This window comes from Pelodiscus sinensis, chromosome 3 (assembly GCF_049634645.1).
Source record: "Pelodiscus sinensis isolate JC-2024 chromosome 3, ASM4963464v1, whole genome shotgun sequence".
NCBI classification, from domain to species: Eukaryota; Metazoa; Chordata; order Testudines; family Trionychidae; genus Pelodiscus; species Pelodiscus sinensis.
This window is the reverse complement of record NC_134713.1, coordinates 1,203,295-1,228,367: the sequence shown is the minus strand read 5'-3', so window position 1 is coordinate 1,228,367 and position 25,073 is coordinate 1,203,295. Positions and strand designations below refer to the sequence as shown.

Below are 25,073 nucleotides of genomic sequence, written 5' to 3'. Positions count from 1 at the left end.
GGTACAGTTAACCCTTAGTCCCCAGGCTGCTGGCCATCCCTCATGACCATGACAGCGCGGCTCAACACCATATCCCTGGGCGGGGTCCTTTGAACATGGTCTCCACTGGGAACACGCCCCACGTCAGCGAGGCCTGTCCCAGGAGGGCTGAGCATTGAAAGACGCCAGCGAATGGGCTGGCTGGAACAGACGGGTACAGGGTGACGGCGTTTCTAGCCCTAGGAAGGAGGTGCCAGGAGCACCGGGGCATTGTGGGAAGTGCTAGCTGCTTAGCCTTGTAGGCAGAGCCAGAGAGGTGCCGACTGGCTCTCACTGGCCACATTGGGTCCGGCGCTGCGGCCAGGCAGCCCTGCCTCTGTCCTGCATGGAGCGATGGATTCCCGCATGGGGACGTCAGCTCTGCTGGGAATCCAGGACGGGGCCTTTCGTGCCTGGCCTGACTCGCCCAGCTCCCCGCCCGCTGCAGGCTGGAGCGCTCTGGCTTGGAAACTTTTCTGAGTAAAGTCCCTCCAAAAACGCACCACCTGATGCTTCAGGCTAAACACCCGACACACCAGGATACAGTTTTCTTTTTAATACGAAGCATTACAAATGGCACCAAAGAGGAAACACTTGTTGGATGAACGCATGGTGATACGTGTTTTAGTCGGTAGATTTAGTAGTGCAATCCCTGGACTGTTGTGAAGCCAAAACAAAAAAGGAGTCAATATCATGGTCTGCTGCTGGGATGTGTTTTAGTCCTTCAATTCCTGGATTGTCCTTGCTCATTACAAGTGCTGTCATGTGGGTGCAAATCGGATCACTATTGCATTTTATTAATAGCAGCAGAACTGACTTAAATGGGGCCTGCGTGTTGTATGGTCTTGCCTTCATCTTTGTATTCATGCCTGGCTGTGTGAAAGAAGCTGTTTGCATATATTTGCATATATATATATACAACCACACTTAGGTTGTGGCCCTCGGCATGGGCTGGGAGTATCATTGTGGCCCTTGGTGCTTCCAAAGTTGCGTCGCCCTGATGTAGGGTTAACCCTTCCCGGGCCAGTGTGGGGTGAGTGCACCTTGCCACACGCCTGCTCCTGCCCAGGGTCTGACAGGTGCCATGTACTCTCCCCCCGACTCCCGGCGGGTGACAGGAATATCAGATTCCTGGTGTCTAGTGTCTGGAGACAGCAGGTTTGTGGCAGGCTCAGGGAGTGATGCACGGCCTAGTGGTTAGAGCCTGGTATTGGGAGCTATGTGATCGGCTCAGCTCTTGCACTGACATGCCGCATGGCCTGGGACACGTGGCTCTGATGTTGCAAAGGGGCAGCTGGGTGCCCAGTGTCTGCGCTGTCCTTAGCAGCGTGGCCACGGCACAGCGGAGCAGGTCTGTTCCCATCCAGCAGAGGGCCGTGGTGAGGCCACACGTGCCTGGCAGTTCCCACATTCCTTGTATAGTCTTGCTGGAATTCCATACGATGCCTCCATGCAAAAGGGAAACTGAGTCATGCATTGTGACCTGCCGGGGGCCTCTCTCAACCCACAGCCAGCTCACCTGGGCTCTGGGGAATTTTCACAGCAGCCCCCTGCCGCACACAGACTCTTAACGAGCTGGCCTGGCAGCACGTGTCCCGGGGGTGCTCCACGCGAGCGTTGTGGCGGCTGCGCTCCTATCCGGAGTCATTAGGTAGCAGGGCCCTGTGCACTGCACACACGCAGCAGCCATCTCCAGCAGGGCCCACAGCCACCATGGGCCCCAGCTCAAGGGGGGGCTCCATGTCCCCAGGAGGGGCAGGGCCAAGGGCAGTCGGCCCCCAGCACTGCCTGGACAGCGGCTCTGGGCTCCCCCCCAGCCCTCAGAGCTGCGCAGAGAGGCGCTCTGGTGCTCCCACGGCAGTTCCAAGGGGCCCGGGGCTCTGGCCACTGCCCTGTGGCAGTAGCAGCGAAAGGCTGGGAGCTCTAGGCCCCTTGGAATGGCCAGTTCCTGGGACAACAGCCCCTTTGCCAGGGACGCGGTCCAGGGACTAGCGGGGAGCCTGGTGCTGGCAGTGGGTGTCAGGCTCCCCCCACAGACTGGTGATGGCAGGGATAAGCAGAGGAGCCAGGCCCCAGCCAGCTCTACTCGCCACGTCCCCACTGCAAGGCCCTGCGTCCCACTGCAGGTAAGTGTGGGGGGCGGTTCCACTCCTCCAGGCCCTCTCCTCCCAGCAACGCAGCTGAGAGCCGGGGCAGTGGGGCAGGCTGGGCCAGGTCATTTCTCTTCCCTCTGCTGCTCCTGAGTGAGTGTGGGGGGGACCCAGAAGCCTGGCCCGGCCCCCAAGGGAGGCTCAGGGGAGGGGGCTCAGAGAAAGGGCTGGAACTGGCCCCCACACTCATCCGCTGTGGGACGCGGAGCGACGGGTCTGGAGCTGGCTGAGTGGAGCGGGCTGGGGCGAGGTCCCTCTGCTCTGGATTCCCCAGAATGGCTGGAGGGGGAGCTGACAAGTAGCAGACAGGCTGGAGGGCGACTCTCTCCCGTCTACTCATCCCTTTCTGGGAAACAGAGTCATGCCGCCTTCCTCTCAGTGGGAGGGGACTAAACCCTCCCTGGGTTGGGTAGGAAGAGTAGCTGAGTCCTTGCCCGTCCCACTGGCGGGGTCACCTCAGGCTCAGCGTGGGCTGGAAATGATATTACAAGCGTCTTCATCAGCAAAGCTCACTCCGGGCACTAATGCTGCCAGCTGCAAACCAGCCAGGGCCCCACCCTCCTGTGAGTGATCTGACAGGCAGGAGTACCCGCCGGCTGACAAAGCGGAAATTTTTGTGAGCCCATCCTACCCGTGGCAGAGGCAAGTAATCAAAGCAGGAAGCAACATCAAACCACCCCCAAAACAAAGACTAGAAACGCCCAGACCTGTCTGGCAAGAAAGCCTATTTGCCGGCGACCCTCCAGTTTCGCAAGCTGCTTGGAAACTTTTCAAAGACACCACCATGGAGGTGCAAGTTCAATGTGCACCCTGCATTAAACAACACTGTGAGAGAACCAAACACTGCCACGGTGGCTTAGCAACCCAGTCACGAGAGAGCAAAAGAACCATTGTTTAAAAAGTGGAAGTTAAATCCTAGTGAGGAAAACAGAAAGGAGCATAAACTCTGTCGAATTAAGTATAAACATCTAATAAGGAATTCCAAAGGAGCACTCAAGGACATTAAGGTTAGTGCAAAGAAACTAAACACATTCTTTGCATCTGTTTTCAAACGGAGGATATTGGGGAGATTCCCAAACCTGAGCCATTCTTTTTAGGTGACAGATCTGAGGAATTGTCCCAGAATAGGTCTCATTAGAGGAGATTTTGGAACAAATTGATAAACTTAACAGTAACAAGTCACCAGGACCAGATGACATTCACCCAAGAGTTCTGAAAGAACTCAAATGGGAAATTGCAAAACTATTAACTGTGGTTTATAACCTATCCTTTAAATCAGCTTCTGTACCTAATGACTAGATGATAGCTAACATGACACCGATATTTAAAAAGGGCTCTAGAGGTGATCCTGACCATTACAGACCAATTAATCTAACGTTAGTACCGGGAAAATTAGTTAAAACTATAGTAAAGAACAGAATTGCCAGATACATACGTGAACACCTTTTGCTGGGGAAAAGTCAACATGGTTTCTGTAAGGAGAAATCAAGCCTTAATAATCTACTAGCAAACATCCACTCAATGGGCAGTGGCAATCAAAAAAGCAAACAAAGTTAGGAATCATTAAAAGGGGATAGGGTATGTCTACACTACAGCGTTATTTCGAAATAGATTATTTCAAAATAATGTGTCTAGACACAAAATGCATTTCGAAATAGCATTTTGCTATTTCAAAATAGCGCATCCACACTGAATCACATTTAAGGCTGTCCGGAAATGGTTTTGACAGGGCATTATGTCAGGAGTTAACATCCGGCAACAGCCACACAAGGTATGAGACCTGTGCTTAAAGGAATCCTCCCTGGACAGCAGGTTCTAAGGTTTCCCGGCTTGCTTACCTACCTCACTGAGGGACAGCAAAGCATTTTTTTCTCTGCATGCTCTGGTTGCCCTCACTCAGGACATTACAGAACTCTGCAGAATGGAGCTGGAGCCGCCCCTGGGCACTCTGGTGCTTCTCCTGGACGTGTTGCTGTGAGCCTGGCAGCACGTTCTGCAGGTACCTGGTGTGCTCCACTGGGGGCTTGTGCCCGATTCCTCCCTCACGTCCTTCCACTTACCCCTCCCTAGCCCCCCTTCCTGCTGTACAGTAAAAGACACCCATGTTCATTACAACAAAACCTCTTTATTGAACAAAACTGGGGTGGAGGTGGGGAAATGAAACTGAGATGAGACTGGGGCAAGAGGAGGAAGAGGGAGGAGAAGCTCAGGGCTCAGGGTTGGGAGTCTTGCCGGCCCAACTGTCTCCCAGCACCACAGGTGCGGAGGCCTCAGCATCCCTTGGCGTGTGGGGGAGGGTGGGGAGGAAGAAGCGGGCCCTTCTGGCTCTAAAGTCCTCACGTCTGAGGGGGCTTTGTGTGGGGCGGTGATGCTGTTCTGCCCACAGAGAAACTTCCGTGCATGCGGGATGCAACTAGGCAGGCTGGGACAGCTCTGCCAGCGGGGGCTCTGCTGTGGAGACGCCCCCTCGGCTTTCTTTGAAACCTGATTCACAACCTCTGCTTGGCAGATGCCAGGCTGGGAAACCCCACCCCAGTGTGTCCTCAGGCGCAGAGACACGCCAGACCCCAAATGCAGAATGACTCCTCTTTATTCACGTGCTTCCAAGCCAATCGAGTGATGTTTGGTATTTGACTGATGATGTAGATGTACCTGGGGGTGGCCTGCTCCCAGAAATGAGAGTGTTTGTGATGAAACGGGACCTTGTTTCATTTCTGCTGTTCTGGGAAAGAAAGGAGGAGGCAGCAGCCAGCCAGGGGCAAAGAGTTAGAAGGTTGTATGAATTAATGTGGTCTGTCTGTCTGTCTATCCCCAGGCACTCCCTCTATCTATCTGTTGGGACAGGGGCAGGAGCAGGGGCAGGCCAGAGAGCTGCTGCAGAGGGGGAAAGGCAACTGGAAAAGGGGAAACTAGAAGCAGCCAGCTGCAGGACAGTTAGGTGCAGCTGGGAGGGAGCTTGGGGCCAGCTGACTCCTTGGCTGGCTGGCTGAAGGCCTTTAAACGCCTCCCCAGTGGGAAGCCGGGGGAGAGAGTGAGAGGAGGGAAGGGAGGTGAGGGAGAGACAGGGAGCGAAAGGTTACAGAGCCATTCACACCAGCACTAGAACAGAAACAGGTAGGGAGTCGGAGGAGGTGCGTCCGGGCTTCCTACCACAGAGACCTGCTGTAAACCCCAAACTCTGGGGTTGGGAGTGAGAGGCCTGCCCCAGCGGTGGCCTGGGTAAGTGGGGCCCTTGCCATTCTATCTATCTACCCCCATGTGCCCTCCCCCGATCTGTTTTGGGAAGAGATGGAAACTTTCAGGCCGCTCCTGGTTTGCCCCAGTGGGGTGTGGGAAATACACGAGTTCTGTGCTTTCGTAACACCTTGACGAGGTAATGTGTGCGCATTCGGCAGTGCTAGGAGGACAGCGTTGGTAATACACGCTGCTTGTTCTCCAACCTAGAGGGAGCTGCGGCTGTGTGAGCTGCGTTACTCCGTGTGATGCGTCGTTTACTTTTGGGTTGGTGGGGGCAGGGGATAGGACTGGGGCTCTTCCTGCTGTCCATGTGCAGATGTTTCATGGCGCTGACAGAGGTTCCCCGTGGGCACGTGTGGGCACTTAACAGTCGTGACCATTCCCTGGTTCCGTGCCAGCTCTGTGCGTGCTCTACAAATCAGGCCCCTTAAATGTCGGTGTTTTCACGAGGACTTAGTGGCCTGATTCAGCAACCTAGGAGCTGCCATGAGTCCAGGGTTCATCCAGCCATTTCCCAGCTGTGACCGTGGCCAGCCCCCGCTGCAGCAGAGCAAGGGGCAACCCCCGGTACAGTGGAGACTGGGAAGTAACCTGTGTGCAAGGCACATTCTTCCTGACCCCATCAGAGGTCACACCTGCCCTGAAGCCCGAGGGCTCCTTTCCCTTCCCAACTGCCGGTTGTTCTGTTTGATTTTTAATCCTTTTTTGGGGTCACCATGGAGGTCCCAGTGTGTGTTCGGTAGGAAAACAGGAAGTGTCCTTGTTTGTTTTAAATCAACTGACATTCCAACCTTGTGTGGCCCTGTGCTCTGTGCTATGACAAAGGGTGAAAAGAAGTTCTAGACCCTCCTCTTCAGATCCTCTTCAAGCAGCAGTGGGGGAGGTCTAGGTTGGAGATTAGGACAAACGATTCCCTTAGGCGAGTGGGGAAGCGATGGGCCGGGTTCCCTAGGGAGGGGGGGAATCTCCGTCCCTAGGGGTGTTTCATTCCCGGCTGGACCAAGCCCTGGATGGGCTGATTGAGTTGGGTTGGTCCTGCTTTGGGCAGGGGGCTGGACTTGATGACTCCTGAGGTCTCTGCCCGCCCTGGGGTTCTAACCCCTCTGCAGGTGCAGTTGCTCAGCTAGAATCCCAGGATGGAATCGTAGAAGCACAGAGCTGGGTAGGCACGTGGTGACCCTTCTGAAATGTAATGGTGACCCATATTTGGTCCCGACCCATAGGTTGGGAAACCCTGCTCTAGACAGTGCTTGGTCCTGCCTTGAGGGCAGGGGACTGGACTCGATGGCTCTTGAGGGCCCTTCCAGTCCTAGTGTTCTGGGATTCTACTAGTGTGTCAGGTTCTTGTACCTGGCATGTGAGGCGCCTGGTCTGTTACTAAGTATTAACAGCATTGCAGCTGATTACAGACTCTCTTAAAAGTACCAGGCTCTGTCTGTGTTAGGAGTGTGCCCTGCTTTCAGCTGTTGGGGTAGCTGCCCCGGGCTGAACCCTCATGTAAATGGTGAAAGTCCTCCTAAGCCACGATTTTCAGGGGTGCCCTTTAGCCCATGTTTATCTAGGCAAGTGTGGAGCACTCCCCATTCACTTTGGCCCTGAATCCCTTTGTGGAGGACTCAAACAGCCTCCTTCCCAGCAGCAGGTCAACTGCACCCTGCAAATGTCAGGTTTAGGTGTCTGCTTGGAGGGTTGTAGTGGGGTGATTTCACTGCCGGCTGGGGCATTGCAAATTCCTGGGGTTTTCATGGTCTGAGCCTCCCACGTAAGAAAACCAAAACCTCCGTGGAGCGGTGGAGGGTGTAAAGGGCACAAGCTAAGGGTGCAGGCGATACGGACACAGCGGGTTAGTCACACAAGGCAGCCTGACTTCCTTCTCCCCCTCAGGCAGCTGCTGTGATCATTGCACCTTGCAGGGTCATTCCCAGCCCTGGGCTCTGACTCCGCCCCGCTTTGGAAGAGCCCTGACGACCCAGCGCCAGCGGGAACTCGCTTGTAACTTTGGAGCGGGTGAGCGAGTATGGCGAGCGCCCGGCCGGAGTGCCCAGGTAAGAGGAGATGCCCCACAACTGTACTCTGACCATGAGCCCCGTGGCGTGCGCAGGGAGAGCTCCCCAGCTGGGGTCGGAGCAGAGCGAAACGGGCTCTTGCCGTAGTGGGACCAGCAGTAACATGTCTCTCTCCACCTCTGCATTCGCTGGGGGAGCAGGCTGAGTCGGCTCCAAGGCGAGCTGGCTGTTCACAGCCCCAGGGCCACTGAGTTTGCTGAATCAGCTACAAATGCAAACCGATTCCTTCCCCCCGGGCACCTTTTGGCTACAAATGAAGTGCTGAGGCTGGGTGAGATTTCCCACCTGTGGGGCACTAGGAACTCCCAGTGTCTTCCCTCCCCAGGATCTACCTTGTGAGTTTCGGTAACCGGGTTTGGTTCTTTAAAGGATTTGAAACCACAGAGAGAGGAATACTTCTTTTTAGGGTTAAACAAAGATTATTTATTTTTTCTATTTACTTTATAATTAATTTTCCATTTAAATCAATTCATTATTTTTGATTCTTTTAAGACAATATAATATACAAAGAAAAAGTAGAAAAACAGTACAGTTAAAAATAACAAGAAATAATAACTTCTCCTACTGATATACCCTCCTGAGTTACCTTTAAGAAATTTATGGAGTTAACAGTTATATAATACTCACGTTAAGAAAAATAGAAGCATTGCTTAGATTCAGGAGATATTCTTTTCTTTATGTTTTTCCTTTCTTTGGATTTTTCGTTGCAACTTACGACCGGTATTCGTTCCCCTTTCGGAGCTTATTTGTTCCCCTTTCGGAGCTTACGTACGGCAGCGAGATTCAGCGCCGGGGAGGGAGCCCTGGTTGATCAGACCTGGCTTTTCGGATTCGCAACCCGTCCGCTCGTGGTCTGTTTCAGCCCACCTTATATACCCTGTTTCGGTATTTTGGTACTCCTCCACTCGCCTGACAATTGCTGACGTTAGATTTTTGTTGTCTCATTCTGCCCTTACAAAAAACTTTCGTCTGCTCCATTTGGGGTAATCAGCACTTTGTTGCATACTGCTGTCTGAGTTACTTACTTCCCTAAAAGCGGGGTTATTGTTGGTCAACCAATCAAATTTTGTTTTTATTTTTATCTCCTGTATCTGAGTGCTGCCTTTCCTTTCCACTTACAATTAAACTGGTGCTCATTTGACATATTCTGGGTAGGCCTCAATACCTTCCTTTCACATCCCCCCGTGTCAAATGAGACACTTTAATTACAATAACTCTATTTCCCTCTGTGCTTGTGCATCTGCTATTTGCTCATTTTCTATTTGTTTTATTTTCATATATTTTATAGTTTGTTTTTGGGAAAATATTCCACACATATATAATATTCTTATCACAATTATTAATATTATTATTGTACAAACAATCCAAAACCATTTTCCTGATATCAACATGGATAAAAAGTTCCAAACACTTGCTCCCCATCCTATTGCACTTTCTATACCCTTATTAATTGTTCCATCCAAATCATTTAATATGTCCACAATTGTTATAGGTGATTCGTCCACATTCCTTACAGTTTGATTCTTGATTGCTAGCTCAAGAAATTTTCCATTTTTTAACAAAATGTTCCAATTTCGTTTCTCCACGTCCAGATTTATAACCTCTATTTTTTGTAAGTCCAGTTTTTGTATTGTGAAATGCTCCACTCGTAATATTACTTGGGCGTCTTGGAAAGTTTGTTTTGTTATGGCTTTCACTTCTCCTGTTAAAAATCTGATCCACAACACCGTATTTTGTTCAATAGTCTTATTGCCTTTTCCAGTGCAGTTGTATCCCATTTGTGTTAAGTTCCATAGTCCATTTACATTACAAAAAGGTACGGTGACATTCATTTTAACTGGTACAACATAACTGGTTTCGAACTGGTTTCCCCGCACAGGTTCGAATCCTGTTCGTGACGCCATTTCGGTAACCGGGTTTGGTTCTTTAAAGGATTTGAAACCACAGAGAGAGGAATACTTCTTTTTAGGGTTAAACAAAGATTATTTATTTTTTCTATTTACTTTATAATTAATTTTCCATTTAAATCAATTCATTATTTTTGATTCTTTTAAGACAATATAATATACAAAGAAAAAGTAGAAAAACAGTACAGTTAAAAATAACAAGAAACAATAACTTCTCCTACTGATATACCCTCCTGAGTTACCTTTAAGAAATTTATGGAGTTAACAGTTATATAATACTCACGTTAAGAAAAATAGAAGCATTGCTTAGATTCAGGAGATATTCTTTTCTTTATGACATATTCTGGGTAGGCCTCAATACCTTCCTTTCACAGTGAGGCTACTCCAATAGGGCCTCTCCTACAGGCTATTCAGAACGCTCTGGGATTAGGGCTGCCTGCCGATTACCTTTCCTTGTGAGCGACATCCCTGGAGACGAGGGCAGAGGCATTTCCAGAGCGCCTGGCCCTCTCCTCACAGTGCCTCCTCCCCAGCTGCTCCTCTCAGGCCAGGCCTCCTCTTACCTGAGGACTGACGCTCTGGCGATTGATCTTCTGGAGTTCCATTCAGTGGGTCTAGTAAAGACCCACTAAATCAAACGCTGAGAGCTCCCCTGTCGACCGCAGTACTCCTCACGCTAAGGGAAGTCGATGACAGAGTTTCTGCAGTTGACTTCCCGATGTGGGGGTGCCTCAGAAAATCCATGCAAGGTGCATTGACATTAGCTACACCATTCCCCTACCTGGGGTTGTGCATCTTGCATCAATTTCCTCCAGCTGTGTAGACCGGGCCTTACATAGATCAGATCCATCAGAGAGGTGGCGTGCTCCTACCCAATTATAGGATAGATTCCCAATAGTTATAACCCCAGGGATCATAGCTTTAGCCTTAAATAACTAAAAAGAGAGCTCACAGAAAAACACCCTGTCTAGTAAGCCACACTTAGCTTCCTGAAAAAGGTGGGTTTCATAGCCCCAGCGCCTCTGGGCTTGGTGAAGCATATTTGCATGCAAATATGGGAGGAAGCTTGTTAGCAGGTTACTAAGGAACTGAGGGTTTTTTAAATGTACTGAAGCATTCCTTACACCCAGGTGAAAACATGCACTGTGCTATTTACCCAGGGCGTAACACATGTTTAAAGGGTGCTGGACTCTTTCGCTTTGTTTTGTTTTGTAATAGTCTCTTCCATGAGGGAGGGAGGTTGATAGTTGCAGAAGGTGGTGGTGGGGGGGTTAGGATGGTGAAGCCCCTCCCCCCAGGGGTTCTAGCATCACTCAGAGTTCCACACGCATTCCCACTCAGTGTCCAGACCCCTTTCCCCCGCTTTGAGTGAGTCCCGAATCTTCACCCACAAAGGAGACCTTGCTTCCAAAGGTCACTAGTAGGGGTACGTCTAGACTACTGCGTTTTGTCGACGGAAGTTTTGTCGACAGATACTGTCGACAAAACTTCCGTCGACAATTTGCGTCCAGACACATGGAGTTCTGTCGACAAAGCAAGCCGCTTTGTCGACAGAACTCCGTAGTCTGGACGCAGTGTTACATGCAATAACACCTTCTGTCGACAGAGTTCTGTCGACAGAAAGTGTTATGCCTCGTAAAATGAGGTATACCAGCGTCGACAAAACCGCGGAGTTCTGTCAACATTATGTCGACAGAACTCCGCGGTAGTGTAGACGCTGGTATTGTTTTGTCGACAAAAGTCCACTTTTGTCAACAAAACTAGGTAGTCTAGACACACCCTCGATGTTTCTCCAATAAACATGACTGAGTGAGGGAGCCTCACTTCCCTGGTGGCTGAACGTACCAGCTGAACGTACCAGCCAAGCGCTCATTTGGGGGAGTGGCTATTCCTCCCCCGTCCCCACCAGGTCACCAGACACGAGCATGCCTTCTCTGAGCACTGACCTCCCCTGCTGGTTGTGAGGTACAGGCTGGGCCGGGCACTCCTCAGGCAGGGCTGTGCCTCAGAACTGGACTGGACTGGAAAAGCCTCCATAGCCTGGCTGTAGTCGCCCTGCAGGACTTGCTGCCATAACACAAGAATGAGTGTCACCAAGTGAAATGAATAGGCAGCAGATTTAAAACAAACTCAAGGAAGATTTTCTTCACACAGTGCACAGCCAACCTGTGGAACTCCCTGCCAGAGGATGTGGTGAAGGCCAGGACTTTAGTAGGGTTAAAAAAAAAAGCTAGATAAATCCATGGAGGTTGGGTCCATTAATACTTATGGGCTACCATGGGTAGGGATAGTGTCCCTAGCCTCTGTTTCTCAGGGGTCGGGATCACTGGCTGATTCCCTGTTCTGGTCACTCCCTCCGGGGCACCTGGCACTGGCTGCTGTGGGCAGACAGGGCCCTGGGCTGGATGGACATTTGGTCTGACCCCGTCTGGCCACTCTGATGTTCTTCTCCTGGGGCTGTCAGGAACTGCCCAAGCCAGGGCTCGTCGTTGCTCTCTGTGTGACTGGGGGGAGGGGCAATGTCTGAGCTCCAACAATTCCTCCCCCCATTCCAGGCTGCTCCTCCCCCCCTCGCTGGTCCCTCTGTAACTGCCCCTGGTTCCCTCAGGGCATCTCAGGATGCTCCCCGCAGGCCCCTCCTGGCTGGTTTGCTCCCCTCCAGGGGGCCCATGGGGCTGGGGCTGTCTGTGCCGAGGGAGCTGGCCGGGGTGACGCCTGGTTTCTGAGAATTAACCATGTCGCGTGTGGGCCCAAATCAGGTTTTGAGCCAGTCGGGCCCCTCGCTGGTGAAAAGTGCAGCATGAATAAACTAAGGCCAGGGTCTCCTTCTAGTGCTTGCTCATGTCCACTCCAATCAGGTGTGTGCGCGCCGCGTGTACAGATCTCGGAGCTTTTTCCCTCAGCAGTATCCATAGGACCATCCAGGAAGCCCCATGGAGTGGTGCTGGTATAACGGTGCATATATGCCCCTGTTGGCCCCTCCAGTCCCTAAGGTATGTCTACACGACAGCACTAATTTGAACTAACTTAATTCGAATTAGCGCATCTAGAACTAAAAACTAGTTTAAATTAGCATTTTGCTAATTCGAACTAGCATGTCCACACTGAGTGGACCCTGAACCGGGGTTAAGGCTGGCCGGAAGCAGTGCAGGCAGGGCATCAGATGAGAACTTAGAGTGTGGAGCTGCTGTCTCAGGCTAGCCGAAGGCTGTGCTTAAAGGGACCAGACCCCCACCCCGGACAGACAGTTCTCAGGGGTTCCCCACTTGCAAAGTAGTCCTGGCTTGGAGTGCCCTGAGTGCCAACACTCGGCACATCACAGCACTCGGCCATCAGCCCGGCTGCACTTGCCGCAGGCTGCCATCTGGGGAGGTCAATCGGGGTGCAATCGGGGGGCTGCAGGAGAGCTTCCACCCTGAGGAGCCCGCAGAGCCAGCCCAGCCCTCCCCATCGGGGGCTCGTACCCCATTCCTCCCTGACCTCCTTCCACTTACCCCTCCCTAGCCCCCCTTCCTGATGTACAAAGTAAAGGACACATGTGTTCAAAAATAGAAACTCTCTTTATTGAACAAAACTCAGGGAGACTGGGAAAAGGAGGTGGGAGAGGGGAAGAGAGCGGGAGGGAGAAGGAAGGGCAACTACAATGATCAGGGGTTTGGAACAGGTCCCATATGAAGAGAGGCTAAAGAGACTGGGACTTTTCAGCTTAGAAAAGAGGAGACTGAGGGGGGATATGATAGAGGTCTAGAAAAGCATGAGTGGGGTGGAGAGGGTGCATAAAGAAAAGTTCTTCATTAGTTCCCATAATAGAAGGACTAGAGGACACCAAATGAAAAGAATGGGTAGCAGGCTTCAGACTAATAACAGAAAGTTATTCTTCACAAAGCAAATAGTCAACCTGTGGAACTCCTTGCTGCAGGAGGCTGTGAAGGCTAGAACCAGAACAGAGTTTAAAGAGAAGTTAGATAAAGTCATGGAGGTTGGGTCCATGGAGTGGTATTAGCCAGGTGGTAGGAACGGTGTCCCTGGCCTCTGTCTGTGGAAGGCTGGAGATGGATGGCACGAGACAAATGGTTTGGTCATTATTTTCGGTCCATCCCCTCCAGGGTACCTAGTGTTGGCCGTTGTCGGCAGACAAGCTACTGGGCTAGATGGACCTTTGATCTGACCCAGTATGGCTGTTCTTATGTTTTTATGTTCTAAGCTCAGGGTCGGGGTCTCACTCGACCACCTTGATTTTCATGCAAACCTGCTCCTGGGTGGCCAGGCTGGCAGCTATCCTGCCCTAGACAGCCACTTTCCTGTGCCTAGTGTGGAGGTCATGGATGTTGGAGGCTTCCCCCCAAACCTCGATGAGGTCCACGATGTCCGCACTAGACCAGGTGGGCGCCCACCTCTTGCGGCCCCGGGCAGGCTCCCGGGAGCCGCCAGCCTGGTCCTGGGAAGAGGGGGAGGGTTGGGTGGCAGCAGGTGGCTGGCTCGTGCCGTGCCAGGTGCAGGGTCTGCTGGCTGGGTGCTGGCAGGCTTGCACCTGGCACGGGCTCCGTAGGCAGCCCATGCCCCTTTAAGGGCTCTGGGGCCGGGAGGGGGGCAGACAAGTTCCCCTGGTGGTGCCCAGAGTGGCCACCAGGGCAAGCTGGGGAGGGCTAGCCTCCCACTAGTTCGAATTAAGTGGCTACACAGCCCTTAATTCGAACTAGTTAATTCAAACTAGGCGTTAGTCCTCGTGGAATGAGGTTTACCTAGTTCAAATTAAGCGCTCCGCTAGTTCGAATTAAGTTCGAACTAGCGGTTTGCTAGTGTAGCACCTATCTAAGTTAATTCGAACTAACGTCTGTTAGTTCGAAATAACTTTGTAGTGTAGACATACCCTCAGTTCCTTCTTACTGCCCATGTGGCAACTGGAGCGTATTAGACCTTTAGTCTTCCCTTAGCTTGTATTGTTCCTTCAGTCTAGTAGTTAGCTCCTGGTTACAATAGACCTCCGATAATCCGGCACCTTTGGGACCTAGGTGGTGCCGGATTATCAGATATGCTGAAGTATCGGGAGGTCCTGGCACAGCTGCATGGCTTGACAGCTGGCCGGGATCTGAACTCCCTCCCCTCCCCTGTCCTTTCCCCTTCGCTGATGCAAAACGCTCTTCTCCATGCTGTAACCCGACTTTCCCCGCCACCCCCCCCCCCACCTTATGTTTGTTCCCAGTACAGCCGGCATGTGCGCTGAGCGGCCAGCTTTTTAATCAGCTGGATGGGAGCGTTTGACATTTTGATGCTGGAGTATCGGAAGTGCCGGACAATTGGATGCCAGACTATTGGAGTTTTACTGTAGTTTGTAAAGTTCTTAAGTATAGTAGTTAGGGTATGTCTACACTACCACCCTAGTTCGCGCTAGGGTGGTTAATGTAGTCATATGGAGTTGCAAATGAAGCCCGGGATTTGAATTTCCCGGGCTTCATTAGCATATTGCCGGGTGCCGCCATTTTTAAATGTCCGCTAGTGTGGACTGCGTGCCCGCGGCTACACGCGGCACGGACTAGATAGTTCGGACTAGGAGTGCTTTTCCGAACGATCGTTACACCTCGTATGACTACATCGTTACACTCCGTATGACTACATTAACCGCCCTAGTGCGAACTAGGGTGGTAGTGTAGACATACCCTTAGAGTGTATGTAGCTAGTGTTAAGAGGACTTTGTTCCTCTTCCTCACCTCTCCCTGGCTGGGGAGGGGATGCCAGGGCCACACGGATTCAAGCCTTGTGTGTCCTGTCTGAAATCCATGCCCTGCAGAGATCTGCACGACTCCTGCCTAAAGTGCTTGGGTGAGGCACATTGCATGCAAGCCTGTAGGATTTGTAGGAATTTTAAACCACGGACAAGAAGAGAGAGAAACTCTAGGTTGAAGAGTCTTCTCATGGAGACCACTTTCCAACCGCCAGCACCAGAAGAGGCCCAGTTGGTGCGCCGTGCCCCTTCCTTGGTGTGGAAGGCTTCTACTTAAGACTAAGCTTTCTCGGCATTGTTCATAATCTCCTTCTCAGAGGAGACCCAAGAAAGGGAAGGGACGTTCCCCCCACAGAACAGGCCGCAAAGTGTGCCCGAAGGAGGGATACTTGGCCACAAAGACTCTGAGCCAGACATGTGCAGAGTCTGGACATGGGAATGTTCCCGTAATGGGTGAAGCCAAGGAAGCCCTGTGGGATCTGAGACCGTGGACCCTGGAGATGTTTCACGTGGCGTGCAATGTGATAGAGCTAACCGCCCCGGAGCCATCATCCTTCTCCGTACTGGTACTGAGCAGGTCGATGGTACATTGGTCAGCGCAATCAGCAGCACCAATGACATCCCTGCCACCTTTACCGGTACCGGGGCTACAGATGACCACTGCAACATCAGCCTCCTGGGCGCATGGACACCCATCAATGGTTACTACAGCACCAGGAGTGCCGGCGCCAGCCACGTCCACGGTACCCATCATGGCACTGGTCCATTTACAGGCAATAGCTCAGGCCCCGGCACTGACTCTGGCACCGACCCCGGCACTGGTGCCGCTATGGGCTGTTGCACTAACCCCCGTGCTGACCCCAGCACCGACAGTTTTACTGGTCCAGGTGCCAATCACGGTACCATGGCTGGCGCTGATGCTGGCACCGACTCCCGCACCAATGCTGGCACCAATCATGGCACCGCTGCTGGCACCAGTACCGACACTGATTTCGGCACCACTGATGGCGGCACTGGTACCATTATCAGACCGGCCGACACCGATGCCATCTTTGACACCGATCCCACCAATATGGACAGCATCAGGGACACCAAATGTTCTGCCCTTGTCGGCACCAGACTGTCTGGGCATACAGACGGCACCACAAGATGGCACCACAGCACCAGCACAGACCTTTTTACCTCCCGCACTGGTCATGGCACTCAGAGGGAAATCGTGGGCTCTGGCCCAGCATCAGAGGGAACGAGAGTCAGATGTCCCCCATGGTCAGCCTCAGAATATTCATCAGACTCTGATGCAGAGTCCCTGAAGTCTTTCTACAGATCAAGGTCAAGGCACCGGTCCCGTTCATGCCACTGGGCAGTTTGTGCCAACCCTGCCTAATAGTATACCTGGCCTTCTTAACAATGGCCCTGGGGGCCTACCATCAAGTCTAAGGGCCACCCCGTGAGGTATTTGTCTCGGGGTCATCAAGACAAGGGAGCCCCCCCATTGGCAACACCCCTCCATAGAGCCCCCGTGTCCGAGATGGATAAGTCATGATTATCTCTAGATCCCTGGTCATGAAGGGCGATGGGGCAACCAGATTCCCCCAACCTGAGCCCATGCAGGTAGCCCTCCATCACAGCCAGGGCCACAGATGGACGAGCCGATGGAGGACCAGCCCATCCCAAGGGACTCCTCGTCATTCTCTCTTGATGAGGTCCTTAGCTGATCCAGCCCCATCATTACCGTCGATGGATGCAAGGGCACAACAAGACCTGCTGAGAAGGCTAGCGACAAACTTGTTGGTGAAGGTGGAGGAAGTACAAGAGGAGGCTGCCCCAATGGTGGACATCCTCTTGGCAAATACCAGTAGTTAATACCTCAATAGCTTTCATCACCATACAATTTTGACAAGTGCCCCGACCCCTTCTCATGATGCCTCCTGCCCTACCTCTACCCATGATGCCTCTTAAGTCCGCCCCCTTCCCATGATGCCCCTGCACCATGAGGCTTCCAAGATCATGGGACGGCGCCATGTTGGACACATGTTTTCCAGGCCAAGCTTATCTGTCTAAAAAGAAAAGAAAGAGCAAAAAAGGGGGAAAGTGGAAAAAGCATGGCAGGTTAAAGAGAGAGAAATGCTAGCACCAGAGAAAAGAAAGAAAGAAAGAAAGAAAGAAAGAAAGAAAGAAAGAAAGAAAGAAAGAAAGAAAGAAAGAAAGAAAGAAAGAAAGAAAGAAAGAAAGAAAGAAAGAAAGAAAGAAAGAAAAGAAAAGAAAAAAACCGGAATAAGAGTGGCAGGCTTATCCGTCTAAAAAGAAAAGAAATAGCAGATAGAGAAATCAAGGAAAAATGGAATAAGGGTATGTCTACACTACAGCACTAATTCACACTAACTTAGTTCGAAGTTAATTCGAACTAAGCTAATTCGAATTAGCGCATCTAGATTTAAAAACTAGTTCGAATTAGCATTTTGCTAATTCGAACTAGCATGTCCACATTGAGTGGACCCTGAACCGAGGTTAAGGATGGCCGGAAGCAGTGCTGGTAGGGCATCATATTAGGACTTAGAGTGTGGAGCTGCTGTCTCAGGCTAGCCGAGGGCTGTGCTTAAAGGGACCCGACCCCCACCCCGGACAGACAGTTCTCAGGGGTTCCCCACTTGCAAAGCAGTCCTGGCTTGGAGTGGCTGGCTTGTGCCGTGCCAGGTGCAGGGTCTGCTGGCTGGATGCTGGCAGACTTGCACCTGGCACGGGCACCGTAGGGCACCATAGGGCTCCGGGGCCGGGAGGGGGCCATACGAGTTTCCCTGGTGGTGCCCAGAGTGGCCACCAGGGCAAGCTGGGGAGAGCTAGCTTCCCACTAGTTCGAATTAAGTGGCTACACAGCCCTCAATTCGAACTACTTAATTCAAACTAGGCATTAGTCCTCGTAGAATGAGGTTTACCTAGTTTGAATTAAGCGCTCCACTAGTTCGAATTAAGTTCGAACTAGCGGTTTGTATGTGTAGCGCCTATTAAAGTTAATCAAATTAATGTCTGTTAGTTCGAATTAGCTTTGTAGTGTAGACATACCCTAAGAGAGAAACCAAAGAAAAAGCTAGCATCAGAAGCTGTGTCCAGACTCAGGGGTTTTTTCGAAAAAAGTAGCCTTTTTTCGAGAAAACTTCCCCTGCGTCCAGACTCAAGCCGCGTTCTTTCGAAATTACTTCGAAAGAACGCGGCTTTTCTTTCGATGGCGGTAAACCTCATTTCACGAGGAAGAACGCCTTCTTTCGAAAGTTCCTCTTTCGAAAGAAGGCGTTCTTCAATGTAAATAGGGCTTCTTCAAAAGAGAGCATCCAGACTCACTGGATGCTTTCTTTCGAAAAAGCAAGCTGCTTTTTCGAAATTTCTCCGTGCAGTCTAGACGCTCTCTTTCGAAAGAGGCTCTTTCGAAAGATGCTTTCGAAAGAGCCTCTTTCGAAAGAAGCCTGCAGTCTAGACATAGCCAGAGAGAGAAAAGAAATAGAAGAAAAGAGGAGAAAAAATGGAATAAGAGTGGCAGGCTTATCTGGCTAAAAAGAAAGAGAAACCAGGAAAAGCTAGCACCAGAAACAGAAAAGAAACAGGAGAAAAGGGAAGCTGAAGAAAAAGGGGAGATGCTAGAAATACAAAAAGGAAAGGGGGGAGAGAGAAGCTGAAGAAAAAGTTAGCATCAGAGAAATTGGGGAGAGAGAAAAAAGGGGAAAGTGAGAGAAAAAATGGGGAAAATGGAATAAGCATGGCAAGGCTTATTTGGCTAAAAAGAGATAGAAACAGGAAAGCTAGCACCAGAGAAATAAAAGAAATAGGAGAAAAGGGAAGCTGAAGAAAAGGGGGAGATACTAAAAATACGAGATGGAAAGGTGGGGGGGGAGAGAGAGAAGCTGAAGAAAAAGCTAACATCAGAGAGAGAAATTGGGGGCGGGAGGAGCGAAAGGTGGGAAATGAAATAAACGTGGCAGGCTTATCTGGCTAAAAGGAGAGCTATCACCACAGAAGGAGAGAGAAGAAAGAGAGCGAAGCTAGCACCAGACAGAGAAAAGAAACAGGAGAAAAGGGAGGAAAGAAAAACACTAGTGGCAGTGAAGATAAGGGGAGAGGCTAAAAATACAGGTTTGCTGGGGTTAAAGAAAGCTGCAGAGAACAGACCATTCTCACCCATCCTTGGTCCCTAGGAAATGCTACTGGTTGTGAGCAGGGGCAGATGACCGTTTTGCTGGGCCCTGGACAGCATAATTTCACGGGGCCCCCCCTTTGCCATGGCGCATGCGCAAGGCTTTTTGAAGCGCAGGGCCTAGGGCGGCCGCCCCGTTCACCCTGCCCTATATCCGCCCCTGGTTGTGAGCCTTCTCACCCACCCAGGCTGACCAATTGGTTGATTTGCCCAATCAGAGAAGCAGTGTCGACACATCTTTTGGTCTGTCCAATCCGAAGCACCCCACAACCCGCACCGGTCTGTCCAATCAGAAGCAGCACATACTTTTAAACTGTCCAACCAGAAAGCTCCCTCCCCCCAGTTTATTTTTAATGTTCTGGAACAAGATTCATTCTGGCCCAATCACCTACTGTATGCATTCCCTCCCTTCCCACTGATACAGGACACTCTAGTCAGGGTCAGGTATTTCAGGGCAAGGATTATCATGATAGCACCGATGTGGCCCTGCCAACACTGGTTCTCCATGCTGAGGAAACTATCAATAGTGGACCCGGTGCGACTACCTATAGTCTCGAATCTCATCACGCAAGATCTAGGGCAAGGGATTCTCTGCCATCCGAACTTGGGAGCCCTCCTCCTTGCAGCTTGGAACCTGAATGGCTTTCCAAGGCTGCTCTCAGGAAGTCCAAAGGGTCTTACTGGAAAGTAGAAAACCATCTACGAGGGCCCTTTATGAAGCTAACTGGAAAAGATTTGCGCTGTGGACACAACAAAGGAGCATCGACCCGGTTTCAGCCAACATTCCCCTGATATTAGACTATCTACTATAGCTCAGACACCAGGGCCTTGCCACGTCATCTCTCAGGGTACGTCTAGACTACAGGCTTTTGTCGACAGATACTGTCAACAAAGCTTCTGTCGACAAAGAGCACCTAGACTACATCCAGTTCTGTCGACAAAGCAAGCTGGCTGGCCCTATGGATACTGCTGAGAGAAAAAGTTCCAAGATCTGTGCACACTGCACACAGACACCTGATTGGAAAGGACATGAGCAACACATCTCAAAGAACTACAGTTACGAGGTAAGTAAACTCTTCTTTTCACGTGTGTACAGCGTCTAGTGCAGTCTCAGCTGCTGGCAGAATTGTCATGCAAATGACAGTTGTGGATTGACACCCACACGTGGCTCAGCATCTCCTGTTGCCACTTTGATTGAATCCCAGGTTATTTTTTAGTGAGACGGGGCTGTTGCCCATCTCAGGTGTAAGTGCGCTAATGAGGTGGCCCCTTTCATCTTACAAGGTGAGCAGTGGGAAGATACCAACGAACCCCTTGCCAAGAAGAAGAAGACGGAGGATGGACCTGGGACATTCCCAGCGGGTGACACATCCGTGAGCATCTGTAAGTATAAGAACCCACCTGTGCTTGCCCACAGTGCATAGCAACCCCCAGGATGGACCAGGAACGCCCTGCCCCTACAGCTCAGGGCCCCATGGGAGCAAAGGGCCCCAGCACTATGGAGCAAGCCACCTGGGCAGTGCACGGCTTCAGCCTTTCCCCTCACAGCCCAAGAGCATGAGGACAGGGAGGGGCAGCCCCCATCTGCACATGAGCGAGGGGGGTGCCCAGCCTCAGCCAGAGAATGGGGGGGGGGTGTGGGGAAAGCAAGCAGCCCAGGGCTCCAACCTTCCCCACCGGAGTCAGTACATGGGGACTTGGGGGTGGTGTGCACCCTTGCCCCATGTGGGGGGACTGACTCAGAGGGCTCGCCAGCCGCTGCCCTTTTCTGGAGCCCCCAGGGGTAGCACAACCCTGCTCGCTGCTCAGCCGGGACCTGGCTCCCGAGCGAGGGCTGAGGTGCTCTGACGTCACCGTGTCCTTCTTCCAGACGAGACCCTGGAGGCGGAGGCCAAGGGACTTCTGAACAACATGTACGAGAAGCTGTACAAGTTTCTGCCCGAGGGCAACATGTGGGATGGACTGAAATACCTCAAGTGAGTCAGCCGCCTGATTCCTCTCGGGAAGACGAAGGGATTTAGACCCCCCTCCCAGCCCCTGCTCCCAGAGTGCTCAGCTCACCCGCTCTATGCTGGGCTCTGAACATCGCCTGCAGGCCTGGCTCTAGCCAGGAGCATAGGAACGGTCAGGCTGGGTCAGACCACGGCCCCTCCAGCCCAGTGTTGTCCTTGACAGCTGCAGCCACTTCGGAGGGAAGCATAAGAACCCCTCCAATATGGGATGTCCCCCATGAACGTACAGCTCACTCCTCCCCCCCCCAGCCCTGTATGGCCCCTGGAAAATACCCCTGCAGATACCTTCTCAGAGCCCTACCCGCTGAAGAGACGGCCCGGGGAGAAGAAGGAGTACCGGGGGAGGGAGTGTAAGCTCCATGCAAACCGGGGTGTGAGGGACCCACACTTCCAGAGACCCTGTGTGTGGAAACCTGCTCTTGTGTGTCCATGCGGCGCTGTAAGCCTGGGATTGCGATGGCGAGACCAGGACTCACAATTGCGCTGACATGTCTGTGCCGCCCTGTGTAGATCTGGTGTATCCCGGGCATGTAGCGACCTCGCCAGCGGCAGCTGCTCGAACCCTCGTGTCCTGGAGGACGGTGGGAAAACTCACCTGTCGTTCCTGTCGACCATAGCAGCAGAGGAGCCCAACCCTACGTTGACTGAAATCAGCTAAGGGCAGGGGAGAAAAGGGTTTTTCCACTCACTTCCAAGGGGTTTATTTGTGAGACCAGGCAGGCATCAGGCTTCCCAAATACATGAACCTGCCTAACCCCCTCCCTCTCTCTTCCTCTAACAGGGACCGCCTCACTACCTTGAAAGAAAGCTCTTCCTTGGACCCCATCTGCATCGGGCTCTTAGGAAACACCGGGACCGGGAAGACCTCCCTGCTCAATGCCATTATCGAGCATCAGCTCTTCCTGCCGACGTCGGGGTACCAAGCCTGTACCTCCTGCATGGTGCAAGTCAGCAGCGGCCGGGGCCAAAACTATGAGGCGAAGATTCACCTTCTTTCAGAAGAGGCAAGTTGAGCGCGGACGCAGGGCACAGGAACAGGGGCTTGATTTCTGGGCGGACAGGTGTGGAACCACAGACCTGTCACAGGGTCGCACTGGCCCATGGGGGCTGAATCGGGAAGGGTGTGGGGTCTGCATCTGCCTGGCTCTGCAGGGCCCTGCTGGCTGCAGTTTGCCTTAAACCCCACCCCCACATTGCCAAGGGCTCCAAGCAAAGAAGGAACACGCAGGAAGGGAGGCCTTCTAAGAGGAGAACCAGGCCCTCCCTGCCTGGCCTGTCGGTGGCCAGAAGGGATTCCCGCTCCCTGAACCACACGCTGCTGGTTCATCTGACGCAGAAGTCAGGGAACTGTTCCAGCTACTCCTGCGCTATTGCTCCCCATACCTGCTCCTCCGGCACTGAGTCACTTCCCAGCTCTCTCTGCTCCGCACAAAGCTCCTGCGTCCCTTGGACTGCAATGCTGTCACACCAATCCCATGCTGTCTGAGCTCGCAGCACTGCTGGGGCTACTTGCCCTCCTCCCATTCTCCTGTCCCACACATGCTGTAATGGATAGGAGGGGTGCTGTCCTTTTCTGAACACTCCCCACGTTCAGTACCCAAAGGGTTAAACCCCGGTAGCTAGCAAGGAGCCAGGAGAACCAATGAGAAGAAAGCATTGAGATTTGAATGGAAGAGATACCTGCCTGCTGTTTTCCGTTGGGTGAGTTTAACCCGGGAGCTGGGGAAACAAGATGAATTGAACCAGACAGAGCTACCATGCCTACAAAGAAACGGACTGGACCTTGTAGCATGGATATGTGCGTAGACAGGGAATGTCTATTTAGACAAGATCAGGTTATTTTCTTTGTTTTGTTGTTTGATTAAACTTCTCTGTGGTAACTCACTGTGCCCCCTCCCCCATACACTGCAACTTTAAGCTGTATCTCAGGGATGAAATTCTCTGTGTTTTAATTTGTGCTTTTCTCGGTTGCTTCAAAACCCCTTGTAACCAAGTCTGTTTTACCAAGGATACCTTGTAGTTTTGTTCATAAAATCACTTTTTCTTAAAGTTATGGTTTAATTAATAATGGAGATTGCCTATGTCCTAGAACTGGAAGAGATCTTGAAAGGTCATTGAGTCCAGGCCCCTGCCTTCTCAGCAGGACCAAGTACCCTCCCTAATGAATTTTTGCCCCAAATGGTCTCTGCAAGGATTGAACTCACAACCATGGGTTTAACAGTCCAATGCTCAAACCACTGAGCTATCCCTTACTGCCCCTGTATAAAACTATGGTATGCCCACATCTTGAATACTGTGTACAGATGTGGTCTCCTCACCTCAAAAAAGATATTTTGGCCTTGGAAAGGGTTCAGAAAAGGGCAACTAAAATGATTAGGGGTTTGGAACAGATCCCATATGAGGAGACATTAAAGCAACTGGGACTTTTCAGTTTAGAAAAGAGGAGACTGAGGGAGGATATGATAGAGGTCTATAAAATCATGAGTGGTGTGGAGAGGGCAGATAAAGAAAAGTTGTTTATTAGTTCCCATAATAGAAGAACTAGAGGACACCAAATGAAATTAATGGGTAGCAGGTTTAAAACTAATAAAAGAAAGTTCTTCTTCACACAGCGTGTAGTCAACCTGTGGAACTCCTTGCCAGAGGAGGCTGTGAAGGCTAGGACTATAGCAGAGTTTAATGAGAAGCTAGATAATTTCATGGAGGTTAGGTCCATAAAAGGCTATTAGCCAGGGGATAAAATGGTGTCCTTGGCCTCTGTCAGAGGCTGGAGAAGGATGGCAGGAGAGTGCTGGCCACTGTCGGCAGACAGGATACTGGGCTGGATGGACCTTTGGTCTGACCCAGTATGGCCGTTCTTATGTTCTTATGTTCTTATGAGGCTTTTCCAAAATTTGGTGCACCTATACCGTAAAATGAAGTTGACAGGGATGGTGAAAGAACACGTCCATTTTTTTGGAAATTTTTCTGAAAAAGTGGACATGTTCCTTAGTCGTGGCATTGCTCTTCCAGGATACCGGAGGTATCCTGCAAAAGTGCTGCAGTCTAGGCATCGCCTGAGGGGTCAGCTATCAGCAGTTGCAGTTTTATATATAAGCTCTCTTGTAAAAAAGCTTGGGGGGACAAAGGTCCAAGTGCTTTCATCCCATGTTCCAGAAGAAAGGGAACCTATCTCCCAGGTCAGGGACTCTGTGATCTTGGGGACTTTTTTAAAAGCAGAAGCCTCTAGAGGCAAAGTATTTTTTAAGGTCTCTTGTGGGCCCCCACTTTCTGCACACAAAGTTCCAGAGTGGGGGGTGGGGGACGTGCCCAAGACAACAACGGTCCCTTTGCCTTGCTCTCTCCTGGCAGGAGTGGCAGGAGGAGCTGAAGAATCTGGTGGAGGTTGTAGGCAATCCTGATGAGAAGGACAGCGATGTCGATGAAGCTCGCCAAAAGCTCCGAGTCCTCTACGGGAAAGATGCGGAGACCAGGCCTTACAAAGACCTGCTGAAGGCAGAGCCACTGATACAGATCCCTCCCTTGCGGTGTGTGGTCCTCGAGGATGAACAGGTGAGAGAGGACGTGTCCGTAAATTCCCACCCAGAACACAACGGTGACCTTCTAGTCCAATGATACTAAGACGTCAAGGGCGCGGGAGCCAAATTAGCAATTCCCGCCCCCCCAAAGAGCCCCAGCCATGTGGATTCATTATTCATTTACCATAGCGATATAGCTCCAAGGTTATATTGAGTCATTTGGTTACTAACACAGTAAAACTGGCTGATAACAGAAAAAG

General features: G+C 51.5%; 1 protein-coding gene across 4 annotated transcripts in view; it reads left to right on the top strand.

Moving 5' to 3' along the window:
* Positions 1–25,073, top strand: part of NUGGC (nuclear GTPase, germinal center associated) — a 65,683-nt gene that overhangs the window by 5,103 nt on the left and 35,507 nt on the right. Inside the window, exons 1-6 of one of the 4 annotated variants that reach the window (XM_075925949.1) lie at positions 3,154–3,175; positions 7,290–7,450; positions 20,568–20,666; positions 21,154–21,259; positions 22,077–22,299; positions 24,647–24,847. In XM_075925949.1, coding sequence (XP_075782064.1) covers positions 7,423–7,450; positions 20,568–20,666; positions 21,154–21,259; positions 22,077–22,299; positions 24,647–24,847 — 657 coding nt within the window. In that variant the 5' untranslated portion in view covers positions 3,154–3,175; positions 7,290–7,422. Of the gene's footprint in view, positions 1–3,153; positions 3,176–4,704; positions 5,388–7,289; positions 7,451–20,567; positions 20,667–21,153; positions 21,260–22,076; positions 22,300–24,646; positions 24,848–25,073 lie in introns of those variants that run through there. The other 3 variants (XM_075925946.1, XM_075925945.1, XM_075925947.1) reach the window with 3 other exon arrangements.